Consider the following 17488-nt stretch of genomic DNA (forward strand, 5'->3'; position numbering starts at 1 on the left):
AGCAACCACGCTTCATTCAGAGCGACACGGCTATGAGCTGCAGTTTATTATTCCTGGAACACACAACAAACACACATTAAACCGCCACGCCCTTCCATCTCTCCATTTTTTATTCCTCTTTTTATATTATTATAAATACTGGAATGGTTTGGTTTCTGTCCAGTTTCAGGTGGAGGAAAGCTGCTTTAATGAGATGAGCAAATAAAAAGCACTTAGCACATAAAACACCGCCAATACCACACAGGAGGGAACGCCTCAGGCTCCATCCTTCTCTCTCTCTCTCCCCACTCCTCCCCCCCCCCTCTCTCTCCCCACTCCTTTCTCCCCCCCCCCTCTCTGTCTCTCTCTCTCTCTCTTTACATCTCTCTCTCTCTGCCTCTTTCTCTCTACATCTCCCACTCTATCCCTATGTCTCTCTCTCTACATCTCTCTCTCTGTCCCCCCCATGCCTCCCACTCTATCCCTCTCCCTCTACATCTCTCTCTCTTCGTCTCTCTCTATCCTTCTCTCTTTCTCTCTCTCCCCTATCTCTCTCACTCTATCTCCATCTCTGTCTGTTTATCCTTCTATCCCTCTGTCTCTCTTTCCCACTCTATCCCTCTCCCTCTACGTCTCTCTCTCTCCTCCTCTCTCTCTCGCTCTATCTCTCTCTCTCTCAGGTAACAAACCACTGACAGGACACAAAAACTAAACTTTTTTAATGTTTTGTAGAATTAACTGGAAACTGGACAATTCTACATTTAAAAAAATTAAATATATTACAGAAATTACAAATATTCAAATACAATCATAGTATCATTTGAATATTTTTTTAATAATTAAAAAATATATATAATTATTTGTTTATAGTATCTTTGGTTAAATAAATAAATAAATAAATATAGTAGGAATAACAATCATTTAAAAAAATGTAAGGTTACAAAGGTGCACAGAATTTCTTGAACTCACAGAAAAAATTATTTATATTTTAAAATATAGATAAAAATGAAAAAGAAAGAAAACATGATTATTTTTTATTCTTTATTTATTAAAGTAAATGTCATTTTTAATGGATTTTTATTTTCTGTGTGTGTCACATTTCTGCGCTCTGGACATTCCTCACAGGATTATATAAGAGTAAACACACTGAGATTAGCTCGGGTGATATGTGCAGACACACACACGCACAGGCACACACGCGCCCTCACACACACACACACACACACACACACACACACACAGTAACACACACACAGTAACACACACACACACACAGAATTTGCATGCAAATACCATGAACATATCAGTGTCTGCTTTGTACTTTAGAATGTTGTGTTTATTGCTAATAGAGCGTTAAGAGTGTGTGTGTGCATGTGTGGTGTGTGTGCGTGTGTGTGTGTGTGTGTGGGTGGTGTGTGTGTGCCTGATGAAGGTTAATCATTGCTTAATCATGACCCCACACCTTGATGTTGCAGTACACACATAAACACACAGCTGGCATCTATTGTGTGTGTGTGTGTGTGTGTGTGTACAGTGTGTGTGTGTATGTGTGTGTACACCATGTACCGTGTGTGTGTGTGTGTGTGTGTGTACAGTCTCATATTTACAGTCACATATTTTTCCAAAATCCAAACGCTTACTCACTAGGCAACAGTGTCCATAACGTGTATGTGTGTTACTATGTGTGTGTGTGTGTTACTGTGTGTGTGTTACTGTGTGTGTGTGTTACTGTGTGTGTGTTACTGTGTGTGTGTGTGTTACTGTGTGTGTGTGTGTGTGTGTGTATGTGTTACTGTGTGTGTGTGTATGTGTTACTGTGTGTGTGTGTGTGTGTGTGTGTTACTGTGTGTGTGTGTGTGTGTGTATGTGTTACTGTGTGTGTGTGTGTGTATGTGTTACTGTGTGTGTGTGTGTGTTACTGTGTGTGTGTGTGTATGTGTTACTGTGTGTGTGTGTGTGTATGTGTTACTGTGTGTGTGTGTGTGTGTATGTGTTACTGTGTGTGTGTGTTACTGTGTGTGTGTTACTGTGTGTGTGTGTGTGTGTGTATGTGTTACTGTGTGTGTGTGTGTGTGTATGTGTTACTGTGTGTGTGTGTGTCCAGAATGTACACTCCATATATTTCTCCCTGACCGTTTAGTGCATGAGTTCATGTCAGCATATCTACCCGTGTGTGTGTGTGTGTGTGTATGTGTTACTGTGTGTGTGTGTGTGTGTGTATATGTGTTACTGTGTGTGTGTGTGTGTGTGTGTGTGTGTTACTGTGTGTGTGTGTGTGTGTGTGTTACTGTGTGTGTGTGTGTGTATGTGTTACTGTGTGTGTGTGTGTGTTACTGTGTGTGTGTGTGTATGTGTTACTGTGTGTGTGTATGTGTTACTGTGTGTGTGTGTGTGTGTATGTGTTACTGTGTGTGTGTGTGTGTGTGTGTTACTGTGTGTGTGTTACTGTGTGTGTGTGTGTGTGTGTGTGTGTGTATGTGTTACTGTGTGTGTGTGTGTGTGTATGTGTTACTGTGTGTGTGTGTGTGTGTCCAGAATGTACACTCCATATATTTCTCCCTGACCGTTTAGTGCATGAGTTCATGTCAGCATATCTACCCGTGTGTGTGTGTGTGTGTGTTACTGTGTGCATGTGTGTGTTACTATGTGTGTGTTACTATGTGTATAGGTGTGTTCCTGTGTGTGTTATTGTGTGTGTATGTGTTACTGTGTGTGTTACTGTTTGTATATGTGTGTTACTGTGTGTGTGTTACTCTGTGTGTGTGTGTGCATGTTACTATGTGTATGTGTGTGTAACTGTGTGTGTGTGTCTGTGGGCGTGTTACTATGTGTATGTGTGTGTTACTGTTTGTGTGTGTGTGTATGTGTTACTGTGTGTGTGTTACTGTGTGTGTGTGTTACTGTGTGTGTTACTATGTGTGTGTTACTGTGTGTGTGTGTGTTACTGTGTGTGTGTGTTACTGTGTGTGTGTGTGTGTGTGTATATGTGTTACTGTGTGTGTGTTACTGTGTGTGTGTTACTGTGTGTGTATGTGTTACTGTCTGTGTGTTACTGTGTGTGTTACTGTGTGTGTTACTGTGTGTATGTGTTACTGTGTGTGTGTTACTGTGTGTGTTACTGTGTGTGTGTTACTGTGTGTGTTACTGTGTGTGTGTTACTGTGTGTGTTACTGTGTGTGTGTTACTGTGTGTGTTACTGTGTGTGTTACTGTGTGTGTTACTGTGTGTGTGTTACTGTGTGTGTGTTACTGTGTGTGTTACTGTGTGTGTGTTACTGTGTGTGTCCAGCATGTACACTCCATATGTTTCTCCCTGACTGTTTAGTGCATGAGTTTGTGTCAGCATATCTACCCTTATATATGTGTGTGTGTGTGTGTTACTGTGTGAGATCATATCACTCTCTCTCCACGGGCCATTTAGTTTCTATGCAGGACAATTCCACTGCGCTAATGTGCGCATTCCGTTTACTCTGTAATGGTTTTGATGGGTTCCATGTGTTCACTGGACAGGAAGTGATGACATCATTTCCTCCTTACTTTTTTTAAAATTTCTCCTGAATCAGGAAAGGCGTGGCTGCACAAGGTTATTAAACCCATCACACAGAATGGCTTCAAGTCTGGAAAGTTCTTTTTTTATTTCTGTTTGTTTGGTCTGGATCAGATCAGCTGTGTGATCACACACACACACACACACACACTCACACCCTTCTCTATGCTGCCTCTATTTTTAAAGGGGTGTGTGTTACTGTGTGTGTTTGTGTCTTTTACTGTGTGTGTGTGTGTGTGTGTTACTATGAGTGTGTGTGTGTTTGTGTCTTTTACTGTATGTGTGTGTGTGTTGGTGTGTGTGTGTGTTACTGTGTGTGTGTGTGTTACTCTGGGGTTTAAACACTTTGGTTACAAACTCTTACATTTGTATTAACTCCTAACTCACGTAGCTAAGTAGCTTACAGTACGGTTATTAGCAAGCGACTAAAGCTAACACTGCTAGTCAACTTTGCTACTTTCTTCCAAGCGTTACATTTCTCTGTAACAGAAAGGAAATAACTGTCACTCTTCAGTGAAACCACAGCTCTGTTCCGCTAACATACCAAGAGAAGCGACAGTCGCGTGTTGGTCTGATAACTAGCGAGAATCTATAAACATTTCTCTTTAACACGTTTCGTGTCAGCGAAACCGTCTCAGACTTTCAGTCTCTACTGGGATGCGGTGTTCTCTCCCCGACTCTCTCGGATCTCTCTCTCCTAATTGGCCGCGAGGATCAGAGGGAGCGAGTCTCTGTAATCCGGGATAATCTGACCGAGCTAACACCATGGAAGAGCCAGAGTAGGAAGACAAGAGATGGATTAGGACGAGGAGTTAATTACCTGAATGAATGAGAGAGAGAGAGAGAGAGAGACAGACAGACAGACAGTTCACAGTCTCATACACACACACACATATACAACACACTCTTACACACAGACACGGTACATATATATATATATATACACTCTCATAATCGCTCACACACACACACACATTTACACACAGACATATATACACTCTCACATTCACACACATACAGTCACACACACACACAGACATTTATACCCTCTCACAATCACACACACACAATGGATTTATTACTCAATACACACACACACACATGCGCTATCACTCACCAACTGTAGTCAGTCACACACATTAATTTGTCCCTCCACACACACACACACACACAGACTGTAATATAATCCCTTTATGTCGTATGATGGAGCAATGTAAATAACTTTGCAATGACAAACACACACCTGGTGATATTTAGGGATCAGTGGCGTGTGGAAAACACCTGGTTTCTGTCGCTGCCGTCTGTTTGCACTGTTATTGATGGTGTTACACAGCGGAGGTGTCTCTCTCACACACACACACACACACACACGCACACATGCTCACACAATTACATTTACATGTCTGATCGAGTAAATTATTCACAAATACTGACATCCAGTTACACACACACACACACACTAGCACAAGCATATACACCACACAAAAGTTCGACACCAATGAATGAGACGTTGCTATAGAAAGAAAGACAGAAAGAGCGAAAGCGAGAGAGAGGATTAAAACATCTGTAACTACATTACATTACTATAAATACACACATATGTAAATATAAACACACATATACACATATACACACACGTGTATGTATATGTGTGTGTGTATATATATATATATATATATATATATATATATTATATATGTGTGTATATGTGTATATATATGTGTGTTTAAAATGTGTGTGTTTATATTCATATATATATATATATATATATATATATATATATATACACACATATATGAATATAAACACACACATTCTCTCACACACACATATATTCTCACACATATATATATATACACACACAAACAATAACACATTACTATAGAATCTATCACACTCCTGTTGTTTTAATCATTTAATCTCTGACCACTAGATTTTTGACCTTTCTGTCTGTTAAGTAGAAGAACATTCCAGATGTTGTGAGGTCTATCATCTCGTCCTCACTCCTCACTTGTCCCGTCTCTGATGGCACGATAAAAAGACTTGTCTTGGACCCGATCTGTCTGGTGCTGTTCTAGCAGCCACACATGCAATAAGTACACCAAGTCCATGACATGTACACACAGGGTGCGCTAGATCGGATCTATATGTGAACAACACACACACACACCATATCTACACACTATGCACAAACACTGATCCTGGATTTATTACTGAATAATGACTCAGCTAACTGCTGAAGAAGACACCCTGCTGTTCTGCAGAAATAAATCTCACACACACACACACACACACTTGTTGACCGTTTGTGAGTTGTTAAGCTCAGCTTAGTTCAAATTGTCCCTCACCTTGTCCCAGATCTCTGCATTCCTCTGAGCAGGAGCCGTGTGGAGGCCAGCTGTTTTATTTTCTAGACTGCTGAGATAAACATGCTTCACAGCCACAGATAACCACAGCAGATTATTCAGCCGTCATGAGGTCTCCACACTCCAATTGCAACCTTACTACTCCTGTTCCCCAGACTGAGGTCTACCAGCTCCTAGATTAAGCTTCTTAAGATCTACAGGTTGTTCCTCCAGCCATCATGATGTCTCCACACTCCAACTTCAACCTTTCTACTCCAGCTCCTCAGACTGAGGACTACAACCTTTTAGATTAAGCTTGTTCCCCCAGCCTTCATGTGGTCTACAAGCTCCTAAAGCAACCATCATGAGGTCTCCCCACTCCAACTGCAACCTTCCTACTCCAGCTCCCCAGACTGAGGTCTACAAGCTCCTAGATTAAACTTCTTAAGCTCTACAGGTTGTTCTTCCAGCCTTCATGAGGTCTACAAGCTCCTAAAGCATCCATCATGAGGTCTAAAACCTCTGACCTGCCATTTCTGAGGTCAGTTAGAGATGTTTATAAGCTCTTGTGAACTTCAATAAGTCCTTTGCTGGGGTCTTCAATCGCTCCTTTGGTCCAGAATTTCCCACTTCCTGAGGTCTACAAGCTCCTATACCTGTAAAGTTCATATCCCACTCCTCCTCCATACTTCCTGAGAGCTATAAGATCTGATTTCAGCATTTTTAGATCTCCAAGCTCTTTTTCTAGTCATCATGGTGACTGCAAGCTTCTCTCCTGGGCTCCATTTCATCCTTCTTGAAATCTAAGCTCTCACTCCAGCCATTTATAAGCTATAGAATTTCCTTGTAAAGGCTTTATGACATCTGCAAGCTCCTTCTTTAGTGTTTGTGGGGTCTACCAGCACCTTACACCAGTCATCGTGATGTTTACAAACTCTGGAACCATCTCTTGTTCTATAAGCTCTTTTCATAAGTTTCATAAGATCTACTCTAGCCTTTCTACAAGCTACTAGAAGTCTAATAGCTGCTTCTAGAGATGCCCTGTGGTCCAGTCCAGACATTTTTGAGGTCTATATGCTCTTACTCAAACCTTCTATGAACAATTTCTATCATCATCCTGAGAACTCTGGGGTTCTAGATTTTAGAATTGTTCCTGAGGTCTACAAGCTCTTAATTCAGGCAACATGAGGTCTACAAACTTTTGATCCCACTTGTGTTTTATCACAAGCATCCTATGGTCTACAAACATAGCCAAGCAATTCCTGAGGTCTAGAATGTCCTACATCAGTCTTCTAGAGCTCCACAAACTACTATTTCTGCCTTTATAAGATAAGTTCATGACACAGCTGTCTAGGGTCTGCAAGCTAGACCTGAGTTTCATTCTTAACCCAGGGTTCTTCCCCAGCCTTCAGCCTTAACAGTAGAATTAAAGTTTCAAACATAACAAATACCTGTTGAACTACATCACAATCACTATTAGTCATGAAGAAAATAGGTGGAATAACCAAAAATTACTAAAACCCAAGGCCCGTGTACATGTCCTTGAGGTTTGTTGCACTTGTCATGGACTGGACCACCCAGAGACATGAAGCACATATCTACTTTGGCCATAAAACCTGTTTGTTGTGACTGGAATCTGGTCAGTTCATGCTAGGAATTATGGGAGTCACATATTTCAGGTGTTAAAGTCGCCAAATGCAGGTTGTCACAGTGTTAGGGGTCACAGGGTCAAGCCAGAGAGACAGCAAGCTATTGCTCCAAGTTACTCATTTAGCTGTGGTGTGTGTGTGTGTGTGTGTGTGAGTAGAATAATGACAATGTGTAGAGTGGACTTTCCTGTACAAACGAGCTTAAGTGACTGACCCTTGTTTGTTCAGTTAACACAGTAATTAAACAAAGCCACTCGGAATAAACAAACCGAACTTAGAGAGGCATGGACCTGTCCCAATCTGTCTGATAATCTGCCTGGAGAAAATTACTGAGATTAGCACAATAGTGGGGCAAGTAGTGCTGCTGCCTCATGGCTCCAGGGTGCAGGATTCCATCCGAAGCTCCAGTTCCACTTGGTTCCCTCCATGTCCTCCAGGTCCCACATTCTTTCCAACAAATTCCACCAAAATACAATGAAAATTTTCCAGCTATTTTAGGACCAGTCAACATTACTGTATATTCTAATCAATGTTGTTGTTCTTTCGGCTGTACCTGTTTGGGGTCACCACAGTGGATCATTTGGTCCAAATATTCCAATTTTGGCACAGGTTTTATGCCGAATGCCCTTCCTGATGCAACTGAGAGTTAACTTTTCAGTGGCTGGGTTAGCGCCCTGCCCCGTAATCGAACCCAGGCCGTCGCAATGGGAGCACGGGATCCTGCTGCTGGACCACCAGAAGGCTGTACACTCTAATCAATAAACACTTTTATAACTGCAAACAAAAACAATGAAAGTTTGATGTCAGATGGAGGTAGAAGGTGTGGCCTAAAGTCTAAGTTGGATCTGTGTATCTGTTATTTATAATATTGCTCTTATTTTTTTAGAAATGTTTACGGATGTTTAAAAATTTATGACTTCAACATGCAGCTCAGGTGATGCAAAACTGGCATAGCCGCAGTTAGCTCCAGTTGATTAACCTCGTAGCTCCAGTTACAAATGGACTTCAGTGAGAGGCTCTGAAAATCCAGAATGGAATTTAAGTGCTCTCACTCAGATTGACCTTTGACCTCAGAGCTCCTGCTATGCCTGGTGACCTTTCACCTTTATAAACCTGCAGGTCAACTCCAGACACTCATGCTGCACTGAGGCGTCTCGACCACTGATGGTGTGATGGAAAGACACTCCACTGCCAGGCAAAAGCTTTGCAATGAAAGTTGCATTTTCTGCTGATTACTGATATTATTATTTGTTTGTTTTTCAGACATCTGCTGCGTTGACGGAGAAAGATCGAGCAGGTAGGTGGTGCTCACAATTTTGATGTCTATTTATGGCTACCTGAAGTCAGCCTGTGAATGTGATGTCATGCTGGAAATCGAATCTGGAGTTTGAGTTGTGTGAGGAACGATGTTTCGTCTACATACTAAAGCAAGCTAGTCAAGTTGAGGTTGTGCCAAAGGTGTGCTTTCAGTGTATTTGACTGGGAACCCTGCTGATCTGCTCCTCTATAGGCATAGAAATCAAAGTCAGGTTCTAGAGCATCTGAATAAGGTTTTATTGAGCACAGACAAACAATATTTCACACAAAATATAGACCTTCATTCTTTAGATTTGCAATCTATCTACAACTAACAAGTAGGGACACTTTATAACTACCAGTTTAGCTCCAACATCTACAATCTACATGTCTAAATATTGCCACAATCATCTCGGTCAGCTTTGAGAAGATGTTTAGTGTCTCAAACAGACTTGTGTGATGTGGTTTCTGACTCGACGTTATCTATACACACAGACGTCACCGAGCTAAAAACAGTCGTAAAGCAAGTTACAAGGATTACACAGATCCATTTAAATGTATGTGTGCATGCCTGTTGAGTGTAATTACCGCAGATTGATTTACATTTCACCCAAATCTAAATGTCAAACTGTTTGAATCGGTGGCCTGCCGGAGTGACAGATCAGCCCGAGGCCGAGTTATGCAGCATGATGACCCTCGAGGTTCTGCAGCTCTTTGTGTGTATACATGATGCAATCCAGAGTCGACGACAGCACAAAGCCCCCCCTGTCCGCTGCCCACCAAAGCTTCTCTTTATCAGTTTGAAAAACAGGGGCTTCAAACGGGAGCAAAGTCATGCTACATTTTTTTGCGTTTTTATTTGATCTTGTATTAAAGATGAACGTGTTGGAAAGGATGGGAATGTCAGGCATGATAAATCACAAGGAAAGTTTGTGTGTGTCTTAACACCTAGGCATGAATCTGACATGTTTGCATGCTCGGCTATTTTAAGGTATTGTGGGGAACATGTACAGAGCAGCAAACAGAGCAAAAGTTCAGGGAAGTTTAGCTTCTCTGAAGGCAAGAAACAAAGTTCACTTGGATTTAGCATGATGTGGTACTGTTGTTAAGGTTAGGCTGGACAGTGTAGTTAAAATGATAAGAAGTAGAATGGTCCAGATTGTAAAGTTTACAGAAATGTTACGTAAGGCAATATGGCCAGGAAAGGTACATCGCATAAAACTGAGTTCTAAAGAACCTAGCCGTCTAAAGCGAGGGTCCTCAAACTTTCTGCAGCCAGTTAACCCCCTTTAACCTTAGAATAAATTTCATAGACCCCATCAGCATAGATCTATTTTAATGAATAGAACACGACCATTAAAGTTTCAGGCTTATTACTTAAATGTGCACATTAACATTCTGGATCTTTATTGGTGCCTTTTCTGTCCTTGAACTTTCCAGCTCTGGAACATTATTTAAATGTTTTTTACCAGTCAAACCTTGTACAATAAGAACATCTCAGTGAGCACTTTTTCTTAGAGAGCATGCTGGTGGAAATGAGGCCTATCCCAGGAACACTGGATGTGAAGCAGGAATACACTCTAGATGGGGCACTAGTACATCGCAGGGCATCACATGTGGGGTAATTTACCGTCCTACATGTTTTTAGTAGGTGGAAAGAAACTAGAATGCCTAGAGAAAACCTACATGGAGAAAGGAAGAACATCATAAAGCAATAAATAAAAACACATTTTAATAACCGAAGATTGTGAAACCAGAGAACCCTTGACTGTCCTTTTCAAGAACCACTGCAACAGGTTTATTTTTCTGTCCTTCTGTCCAAAACCTATTTTTGTTTGTAGAACCTTCATTTAAAGAGTTACACCTTTATAGTGGTTAACCAGCCAAAGAACCCTTCAGGAACCCTTTAGTTTATAATTCTTTCTGGAGGCATGTGGTAAAAATGAAAGCTGGTGGGAAAAAAACTAAACGTTAGGTGTGTTTGATTTCCAACTACTCTCACTCTGCCATTAAAAACTGCGCCCCCACTTCCTGTTCCTCCTGGACTCACTTGTTAAAGGCAGGAAATTCCACTGTGCACTCTTTGGATGGTGAGGCAGGAAAGAAAAGAAAACCAGAAAAGGTAAAGTGGTGACTATAACTGCCCACAGAATGAAGGAAAGGAAATGAAAGCCATGCTGGGAGGGTAGTAGCAGCAGCTTTTTTCTTACAGATCTATATTTGATCAGTCCTAGAGTTTATATTTAATCAGCCATTCTTCTCTGAGCCGAGACTATATTCTCCTCACAGTTCTTATCCTAAGCAATGTCCCAACTGAGCTGAAATAAGTTCTAAGTAATTAATGATTTTGTCCAGACCATCACCATGCGTTCAGAAATTATTCAACTAGAACAGTTCCTGAACCAACACAAGGAGGTCTTCAAAATCACAAGACGAATACCAGTGCTGTTCTGACATCAGTTTATTCACATGCTCACCTGCGGTACACTTTGGTACCTGCAATAATCTCTGAATAGACCCCCCATGCTTTTCTTTCTGAATCCTCAAGCACTTTGATGTGTCAGTTCCTTCTGAGCATTCCTACCCCCATTACCCCCACTCCCCCAACCACTGAGTGGAACCAAAGCAAGAACAAAGGGTCCATTACTAACTTCTCTAGCAATGTTCTCAGATGCAGGTCCAGTGTAGAAAGGTCTGCTTGATTAGGATCGGTGGGAAGGGGCCTTGATTGGATGGGAAAAAGTAACAGGGCAAGGAAGGGAACTGCGTTAATTAGAATCAGAATGAAAAAAAATTATTATGAAAAAAACCTTAGATGCTACATATTGCTGGGATACCTGGGAAAGGATCTGCAAAGGAGATGCATTTACTTTTCAAGGGATCTGATGAGGATGGTTCTTCAGTGCAGGGGATCTTTGAAGCTTGATGGAGTATGGAAAATATCTCTGCATCTGTCACAGGAATGCTTGAATGAATGTCAACACCATGATGTACCAAACATGCTGGCTGCTTTGCAGATAGAGACTTGGGGTTGATGGGAATACCAGCCGCTGGGTTTCCTGAGAAGTGCTGTTTAATTCATTTCCTCAGTAACATTCATGGTAAGGATTTGTACTCCCACAGCTGGGGGAAATGGTTAAGGTGTTGGACTAATGATCGAATCTTAAGTCCACCAACCCACTGCTGTTGGGGCCTTGAACAAGGCCCTTAACCTGCAATTGCTCAGTTGTATAAAAATGAGATAAATGTAAGGTCGCTCTGGATAAGGGTACCTGCCAAATACCATAAATATAAATGCACAGGCGCATACAAAACTTGATATATTAGGTCTACTTGCAACCATATGAGGTATCTGTATCAAGACTGCCTGTTTCTGACCCCCTCACAGCCTCCGCAGAAGTCACCAGGAATAACAAAATATACTAAGCATACCGGTAGAGGGTGGAGGCTGTCTAACAATGGCCTTGGCCTGCTCTTTATATAGCCTAAAGTGCAACTGAGTTAAAAAAAAAAAAAAAAAAACCACCCACACACAGTAGTTACCATCCATCTCTTGATAGCACTGGCTCGAGTGATCTTTCACCTGGAGACTCATTATTTAAGAAGTGGAAACTTGAGTGTAGCACATGTTTACATGACACGCATCCAAGGACGGAAAGGTGGAGAAGGTAGAGGGGAAGTATTTTATCATTCTGAAGAGCTCTTAGGAGTTTCTTGCCTTAGCCTCAGTTTCCAGGAACAAATCCTTGTGTTGTGGAGAACTGGAAAGGATTTTTTTTAAAAATCAAAAATAATTTTTTTTCCAACACATTCCCCGTACCATCAGCAGTATCTCTTGTTAAAGTGAAATAAATCCTGCAGATGAGCTGGCTGAGCTTCGGCGTTCGAAACTTTTTAGTGGTCATTATATCAGTTTTCTTCTCATGGAAGAGCTACACAATCTTCCTCTTCAGATTTGACAAGTCTGGGTATATGAGATCTTTGTGACTTCCTGGTACATCCAGGAAGCTTTAAAAGTGGACGCAACACATTTGAAGATTCTTCTTTAGATCGTTTCCGTTAAGCCCTGATGTGTTGTCTATGCTGGAGGCTGGAGGCATGTGTCAGACTGTCCCAAATGAGTGTATTTTTGGTCGGCATTTCTGGAAGAGAACTGTTTCCTGGAGCTGCAGTGTTGGGTTTTTTTTTTCCTCCGTGTTTCAGGGAAGCTTGAGATCTGTCCTAACATCGACCCGTGGGGAACTCCTGTTTTAGTCATGCTACTCTCGAAATGTTTATATCGCTCTAACAATGATGATATGAAGGAAAGGACATGAACATTCCATGTACTGTATTTCCTTTGCTTGATGAACTATGCAGGAATAATCTCACCCCTATCGCTTTCCTGCTGATATCCACGGCTCAGACTGGCCCCACACATGGCACTGCTCCATTTAGCCGAAGCTTATGATTCATTTCATCTCCTCTGCCCTTATTTGTCTTATCGGCTATCTTCCTTTTCCCCCAGCTATTGGAACTGCAACCTGGAATATCATAGCAGTAAAAACATATCGTGTTTATTTTTTAAGCAATTCAGGCAGCATATTGAAGATATTGTTGTTATCATTGTGAGCTCCATCTCTCATGACTTTCCTCTCTAATAAAAACACTTTTCATCTTTCGTTTGCGGCTTAATGAACCGTCAGAGGATCCACTCCGCTGCAATCCTGGCTCTCATCCATCCACCTACATCAATTATAAACCTGAATGAAAGACTTTCATGTCCAAATTAGTTTCGATTTCATGCAGGGTTAGGGTTAGTCGGTCGTGTTTAGTCGCTAGTTTTCATGGTGGTTCAGTGTAGGAAGTTATAAGGATCAGGAATAGGGGTGTTCAAGGCTGCTTTTCATTGTGAGGTGAGCCAGACTTTCCCACTTTTTCACTTCCTGTACACCAAGTCCTCATCTTTATCGCTTGTTTTTCCTCCCATGTCAGAATAAATAAGACACACACTGTACTCGGGGTGGACCGGGTGAAGGATGCTAAAAACGGTTCCTACGCCTCGTCTTTTTATAGTCTGTCTATCTTTTTTTAGCCTGGGTTTGTCACACTGTGTGTGTGTGTGTGTGTGATTGTCAGACAAACAGTGTGGGAAACGAGACAGAGAGACAAGTCTGTGGCGCTGAGCTGTGAGTCAGCATGTGGTGATTTTTCCTCGAGGATGCTTCCTCCCTCTCTCTCTCTCTCTCTCCCTCCCTCTCTCTCCCTCTCTCTCTCGCTGGCAGCTGAATGAACTTTATTGATAAAATCAACACAAGAATGGAATGTTCTTGCGGAACTACACACTGCTCAGACATGTGTGTGTGTGTGTGGAGGAGTGATGGCATTGGCACAGTGTGTTCTATTCTGGTCCTCCTAAAATGATGCTGCTCCAATTAAACAACAGCGATATATTCGTGACGTCGAACTGCTGTGATTGCTGGCGATATAATCAAAAAACAAACAAAAAATAAATAACACGTTAGGTCATATTTCCTATCTTTGATACGCTGAGGTCTGTGACGAGGAATCATTTACTAATTGTTTTTTGTAGAGGTTTACTTTAATTTGAGACCATTTTACAGTGATTGAAAGAGGAGAGAGAGAGAGAGAGAGAGAGAGAGAGCAATAGAAAGCACTGTACAGAGATAGAGAATTATGGAGAGGGAAAGATATAGAGACATAAAGCAAGAGATAGGAGAGAGAGGGAGAGAGGGACATGAAGAAATAAATAGAATGAGTGAGATCAAGATAGAGAGAGAGAGAAACACAAAAAGAGACATAATCAGAGAGAAAAAGAGATGATGAGCGAGAGACACAGAGATAGAGAGAGAGAGAGAGAGAGAGAGAAACATAAAGAGAGAGAGAGAAGGAGAGAGAGTAAGATTGAGTGAGAAAAAGAGAAAAACATAAAGAAAGAGACATCAGAAGAGAGAGAGACATAATGAGAGAGAAAAAGAGATGATGAGAGAGAGGGAGAGAGATAAGGAGAAATAGATCATCACTGTAATGTAGCTTTCATTACAGAGGCAGTTTGGCCTGAAAGTGCTTTCTCTTTCTCTCTCTCTCTCTCTCTCTCTCTCACACACACACACACACACACACACACTGCTGCTGCTGCTGCAGTAAATGTGAGGCCGGTGTGCTGATGCTTGCTGCAGTACAGAGCGCAGGAACAGGAGAGAGGAAGTGAGCGTACAGGACAAAGAGCTCTAGAAGCCAGTGGAACCTTCTAGAAGATCAGGATGGCGCGGCCCATGAGGTGGAAGCTTCTCCAGCGCTCCCTCGCTCAGCACCTTCACTCATCCACCCGCCGAGCCATGGGCCTGCTCAACACTCACACACACACACAAACCCTGGGTGAGTCTCTGTGTGTGTGTGTGTGTGTTTAATTTTATTAGTGTTTATGTGACCTATATAGTGAATAGGATGCATGGTTTAGGACACTCCCACAGTGCTCTAGTGATGCTATTTATGTGACCTATATAGTGAATAGGGTGTGGTTTGGGACATGCCCACATAGTTTTTATAATTATGTTTAAGTGGCTGATGTAGTGAATAAGGTGTGTGGCTTAGGACACACCCACAGTACCCTAGTAATATAATTTATGTGGCCTATATAGTGCATGAGGTGTGTGGATTAGGACATGCCCACAGTGCTCTAGTGATGTTATGTGACCTAAATAGTGAATGGGGTGTGTGGTTTGGGACACGCCCACATAGTTTTAATAATTATGTTTAAGTGGCTGCTGTAGTGAATGAAGTGTGTGGTTTAGGACACACCCACAGCGTTAGTGATGTAATTTATGTGACCTATATATTGAATAGTGTGTGTGGTTTGGGACACACCCGCAGAGTTTTAATAATTATAAATAGGTGGCTGATATAGTGAATAGGGTGTGTGGTTTAGGACACACCCACGGTGCTCTAATGATGTTATTAATGTGACTTATATAGTGAATAGAATGTGTTGTTTGGGACACGCCCACGGTGCTCTAATGATGTTATTAATGTGACCTATATAGTGAATAGGGTGTGTGGTTTAGGACACGCCCACGGTGCTCTAATGATGTTATTAATGTGACCTATATAGTGAATAGGGTGTGTGGTTTAGGACACACCCACGGTGCTCTAATGATGTTATTAATGTGACCTATATAGTGAATAGGGTGTGTGGTTTAGGACACGCCCACGGTGCTCTAATGATGTTATTAATGTGACCTATATAGTGAATAGGGTGTGTGGTTTAGGACACACCCACGGTGCTCTAATGATGTTATTAATGTGACCTATATAGTGAATAGGGTGTGTGGTTTAGGACACGCCCACGGTGCTCTAATGATGTTATTAATGTGACCTATATAGTGAATAGGGTGTGTGGTTTAGGACACGCCCACGGTGCTCTAATGATGTTATTAATGTGACTTATATAGTGAATAGGGTGTGTGGTTTAGGACACGCCCACGGTGCTCTAATGATGTTATTAATGTGACTTATATAGTGAATAGAGTGTGTTGTTTGGGACACGCCCACATAGTTTTAATAATTATGCTTAAGTGGCTGATGTAGTGAATAGGGTGTGTGGTTTAGGACACACCCACAGTGCTCTAGCAATGCTATTTATGTATAATATAATGTATATGTACCTATATAATGAATAGGGTGTGTGGTTTGGGACACGCCCAGAGTGTCTTAATAATTATGCTGATCTACTGAATAGGATTTGGTTTGGGACACACCCATATGTAACCTATATAGTCAATAGAGTAAGTAGATTGGGACACACCCATACCCATGTGTCACTTATATTGCACATAACATCCACAGTGGACTGATGATGCTGAGGAGTTTGTGAGAGTTTATGTTCCCTGTGCCGGTATGTGTGTGTGTGTGTGTGTGTGTGTAAGAGAGAGAGAGAGAGAGAGAGAGAGAGAGAGAGAGAGAGAGAGCACATCACTGACGTTGAGCCGATGATGCAGATGGATGTGGAAAGAAAGTGCTGCATCATCACTGCAGTGTGTGTGTGAAATCCTTTAAACTAGAAAAAGCCTACAAACTCTCACATAAACACACATAAATATGCATGAATATGTAAATTTAAAAAGCCCTGATATCCCCCTGTTCCTCCAGACAGCTGTAAGGAGTTATTCTGGAAGGAGTCTCCAGTTTCAGCTGGTTCAGGTCGTATTCAGAAACCTGGCTGTTGTCATTTCTCTCTTATTTCCAAAAGCTGCTGAATCGATACGGCTGAAACTTGGTCTCAGTATAAACAGGATAACAGACGCTGTGTCCCGAGAGCGTGAGTGTGTTTACGCTCATCTCCATGGCTCGGTGTGTGTTCAGACAGGCCACGCCCTTCAGCCTTGTCTTCACGCTCTTATAACACACATGGCCTTGATGCCTACACAAAAGCATCAGCTCCCTATAAACACACTCCAGCTGGCCTTGGCATACGGAAAACAAGCGGATGAACATGGAGGAAGGAAGAGATGGAGTGGGGGAGGGGGAGAGGGCTAGAGAGAGAGAGAGTGAGAGAGCGAGAGAGAGAGAGGTGTGAAAGTGAGGACAATGACTGAATCTATGCATCCATGTACTGTAACAAAACACTTCCTTATCCACATCGTTGCATAAACCTTTTTATGCTTTATATTTCCG

The 17488-nt window shown here is 41.8% G+C and overlaps 1 protein-coding gene across 3 annotated transcripts in view; it reads left to right on the forward strand.

Moving 5' to 3' along the window:
• The window catches only part of dlc1 (DLC1 Rho GTPase activating protein), an 87387-nt gene that overhangs the window by 16092 nt on the left and 53807 nt on the right, over positions 1 to 17488 (forward strand). For 2 of the 3 annotated variants that reach the window (XM_058384140.1, XM_058384141.1), the window contains exon 5: positions 8783 to 8816. In XM_058384140.1, the coding sequence (XP_058240123.1) occupies positions 8783 to 8816 (34 nt within the window). Of the gene's footprint in view, positions 1 to 8782; positions 8817 to 15027; positions 15194 to 17488 lie in introns of those variants that run through there. The other variant, XM_058384142.1, reaches the window with a different exon arrangement.

The sequence above is a fragment of the Hemibagrus wyckioides genome, linkage group LG29 (genome assembly GCF_019097595.1).
Source record: "Hemibagrus wyckioides isolate EC202008001 linkage group LG29, SWU_Hwy_1.0, whole genome shotgun sequence".
NCBI lineage: Eukaryota > Metazoa > Chordata > Actinopteri > Siluriformes > Bagridae > Hemibagrus > Hemibagrus wyckioides.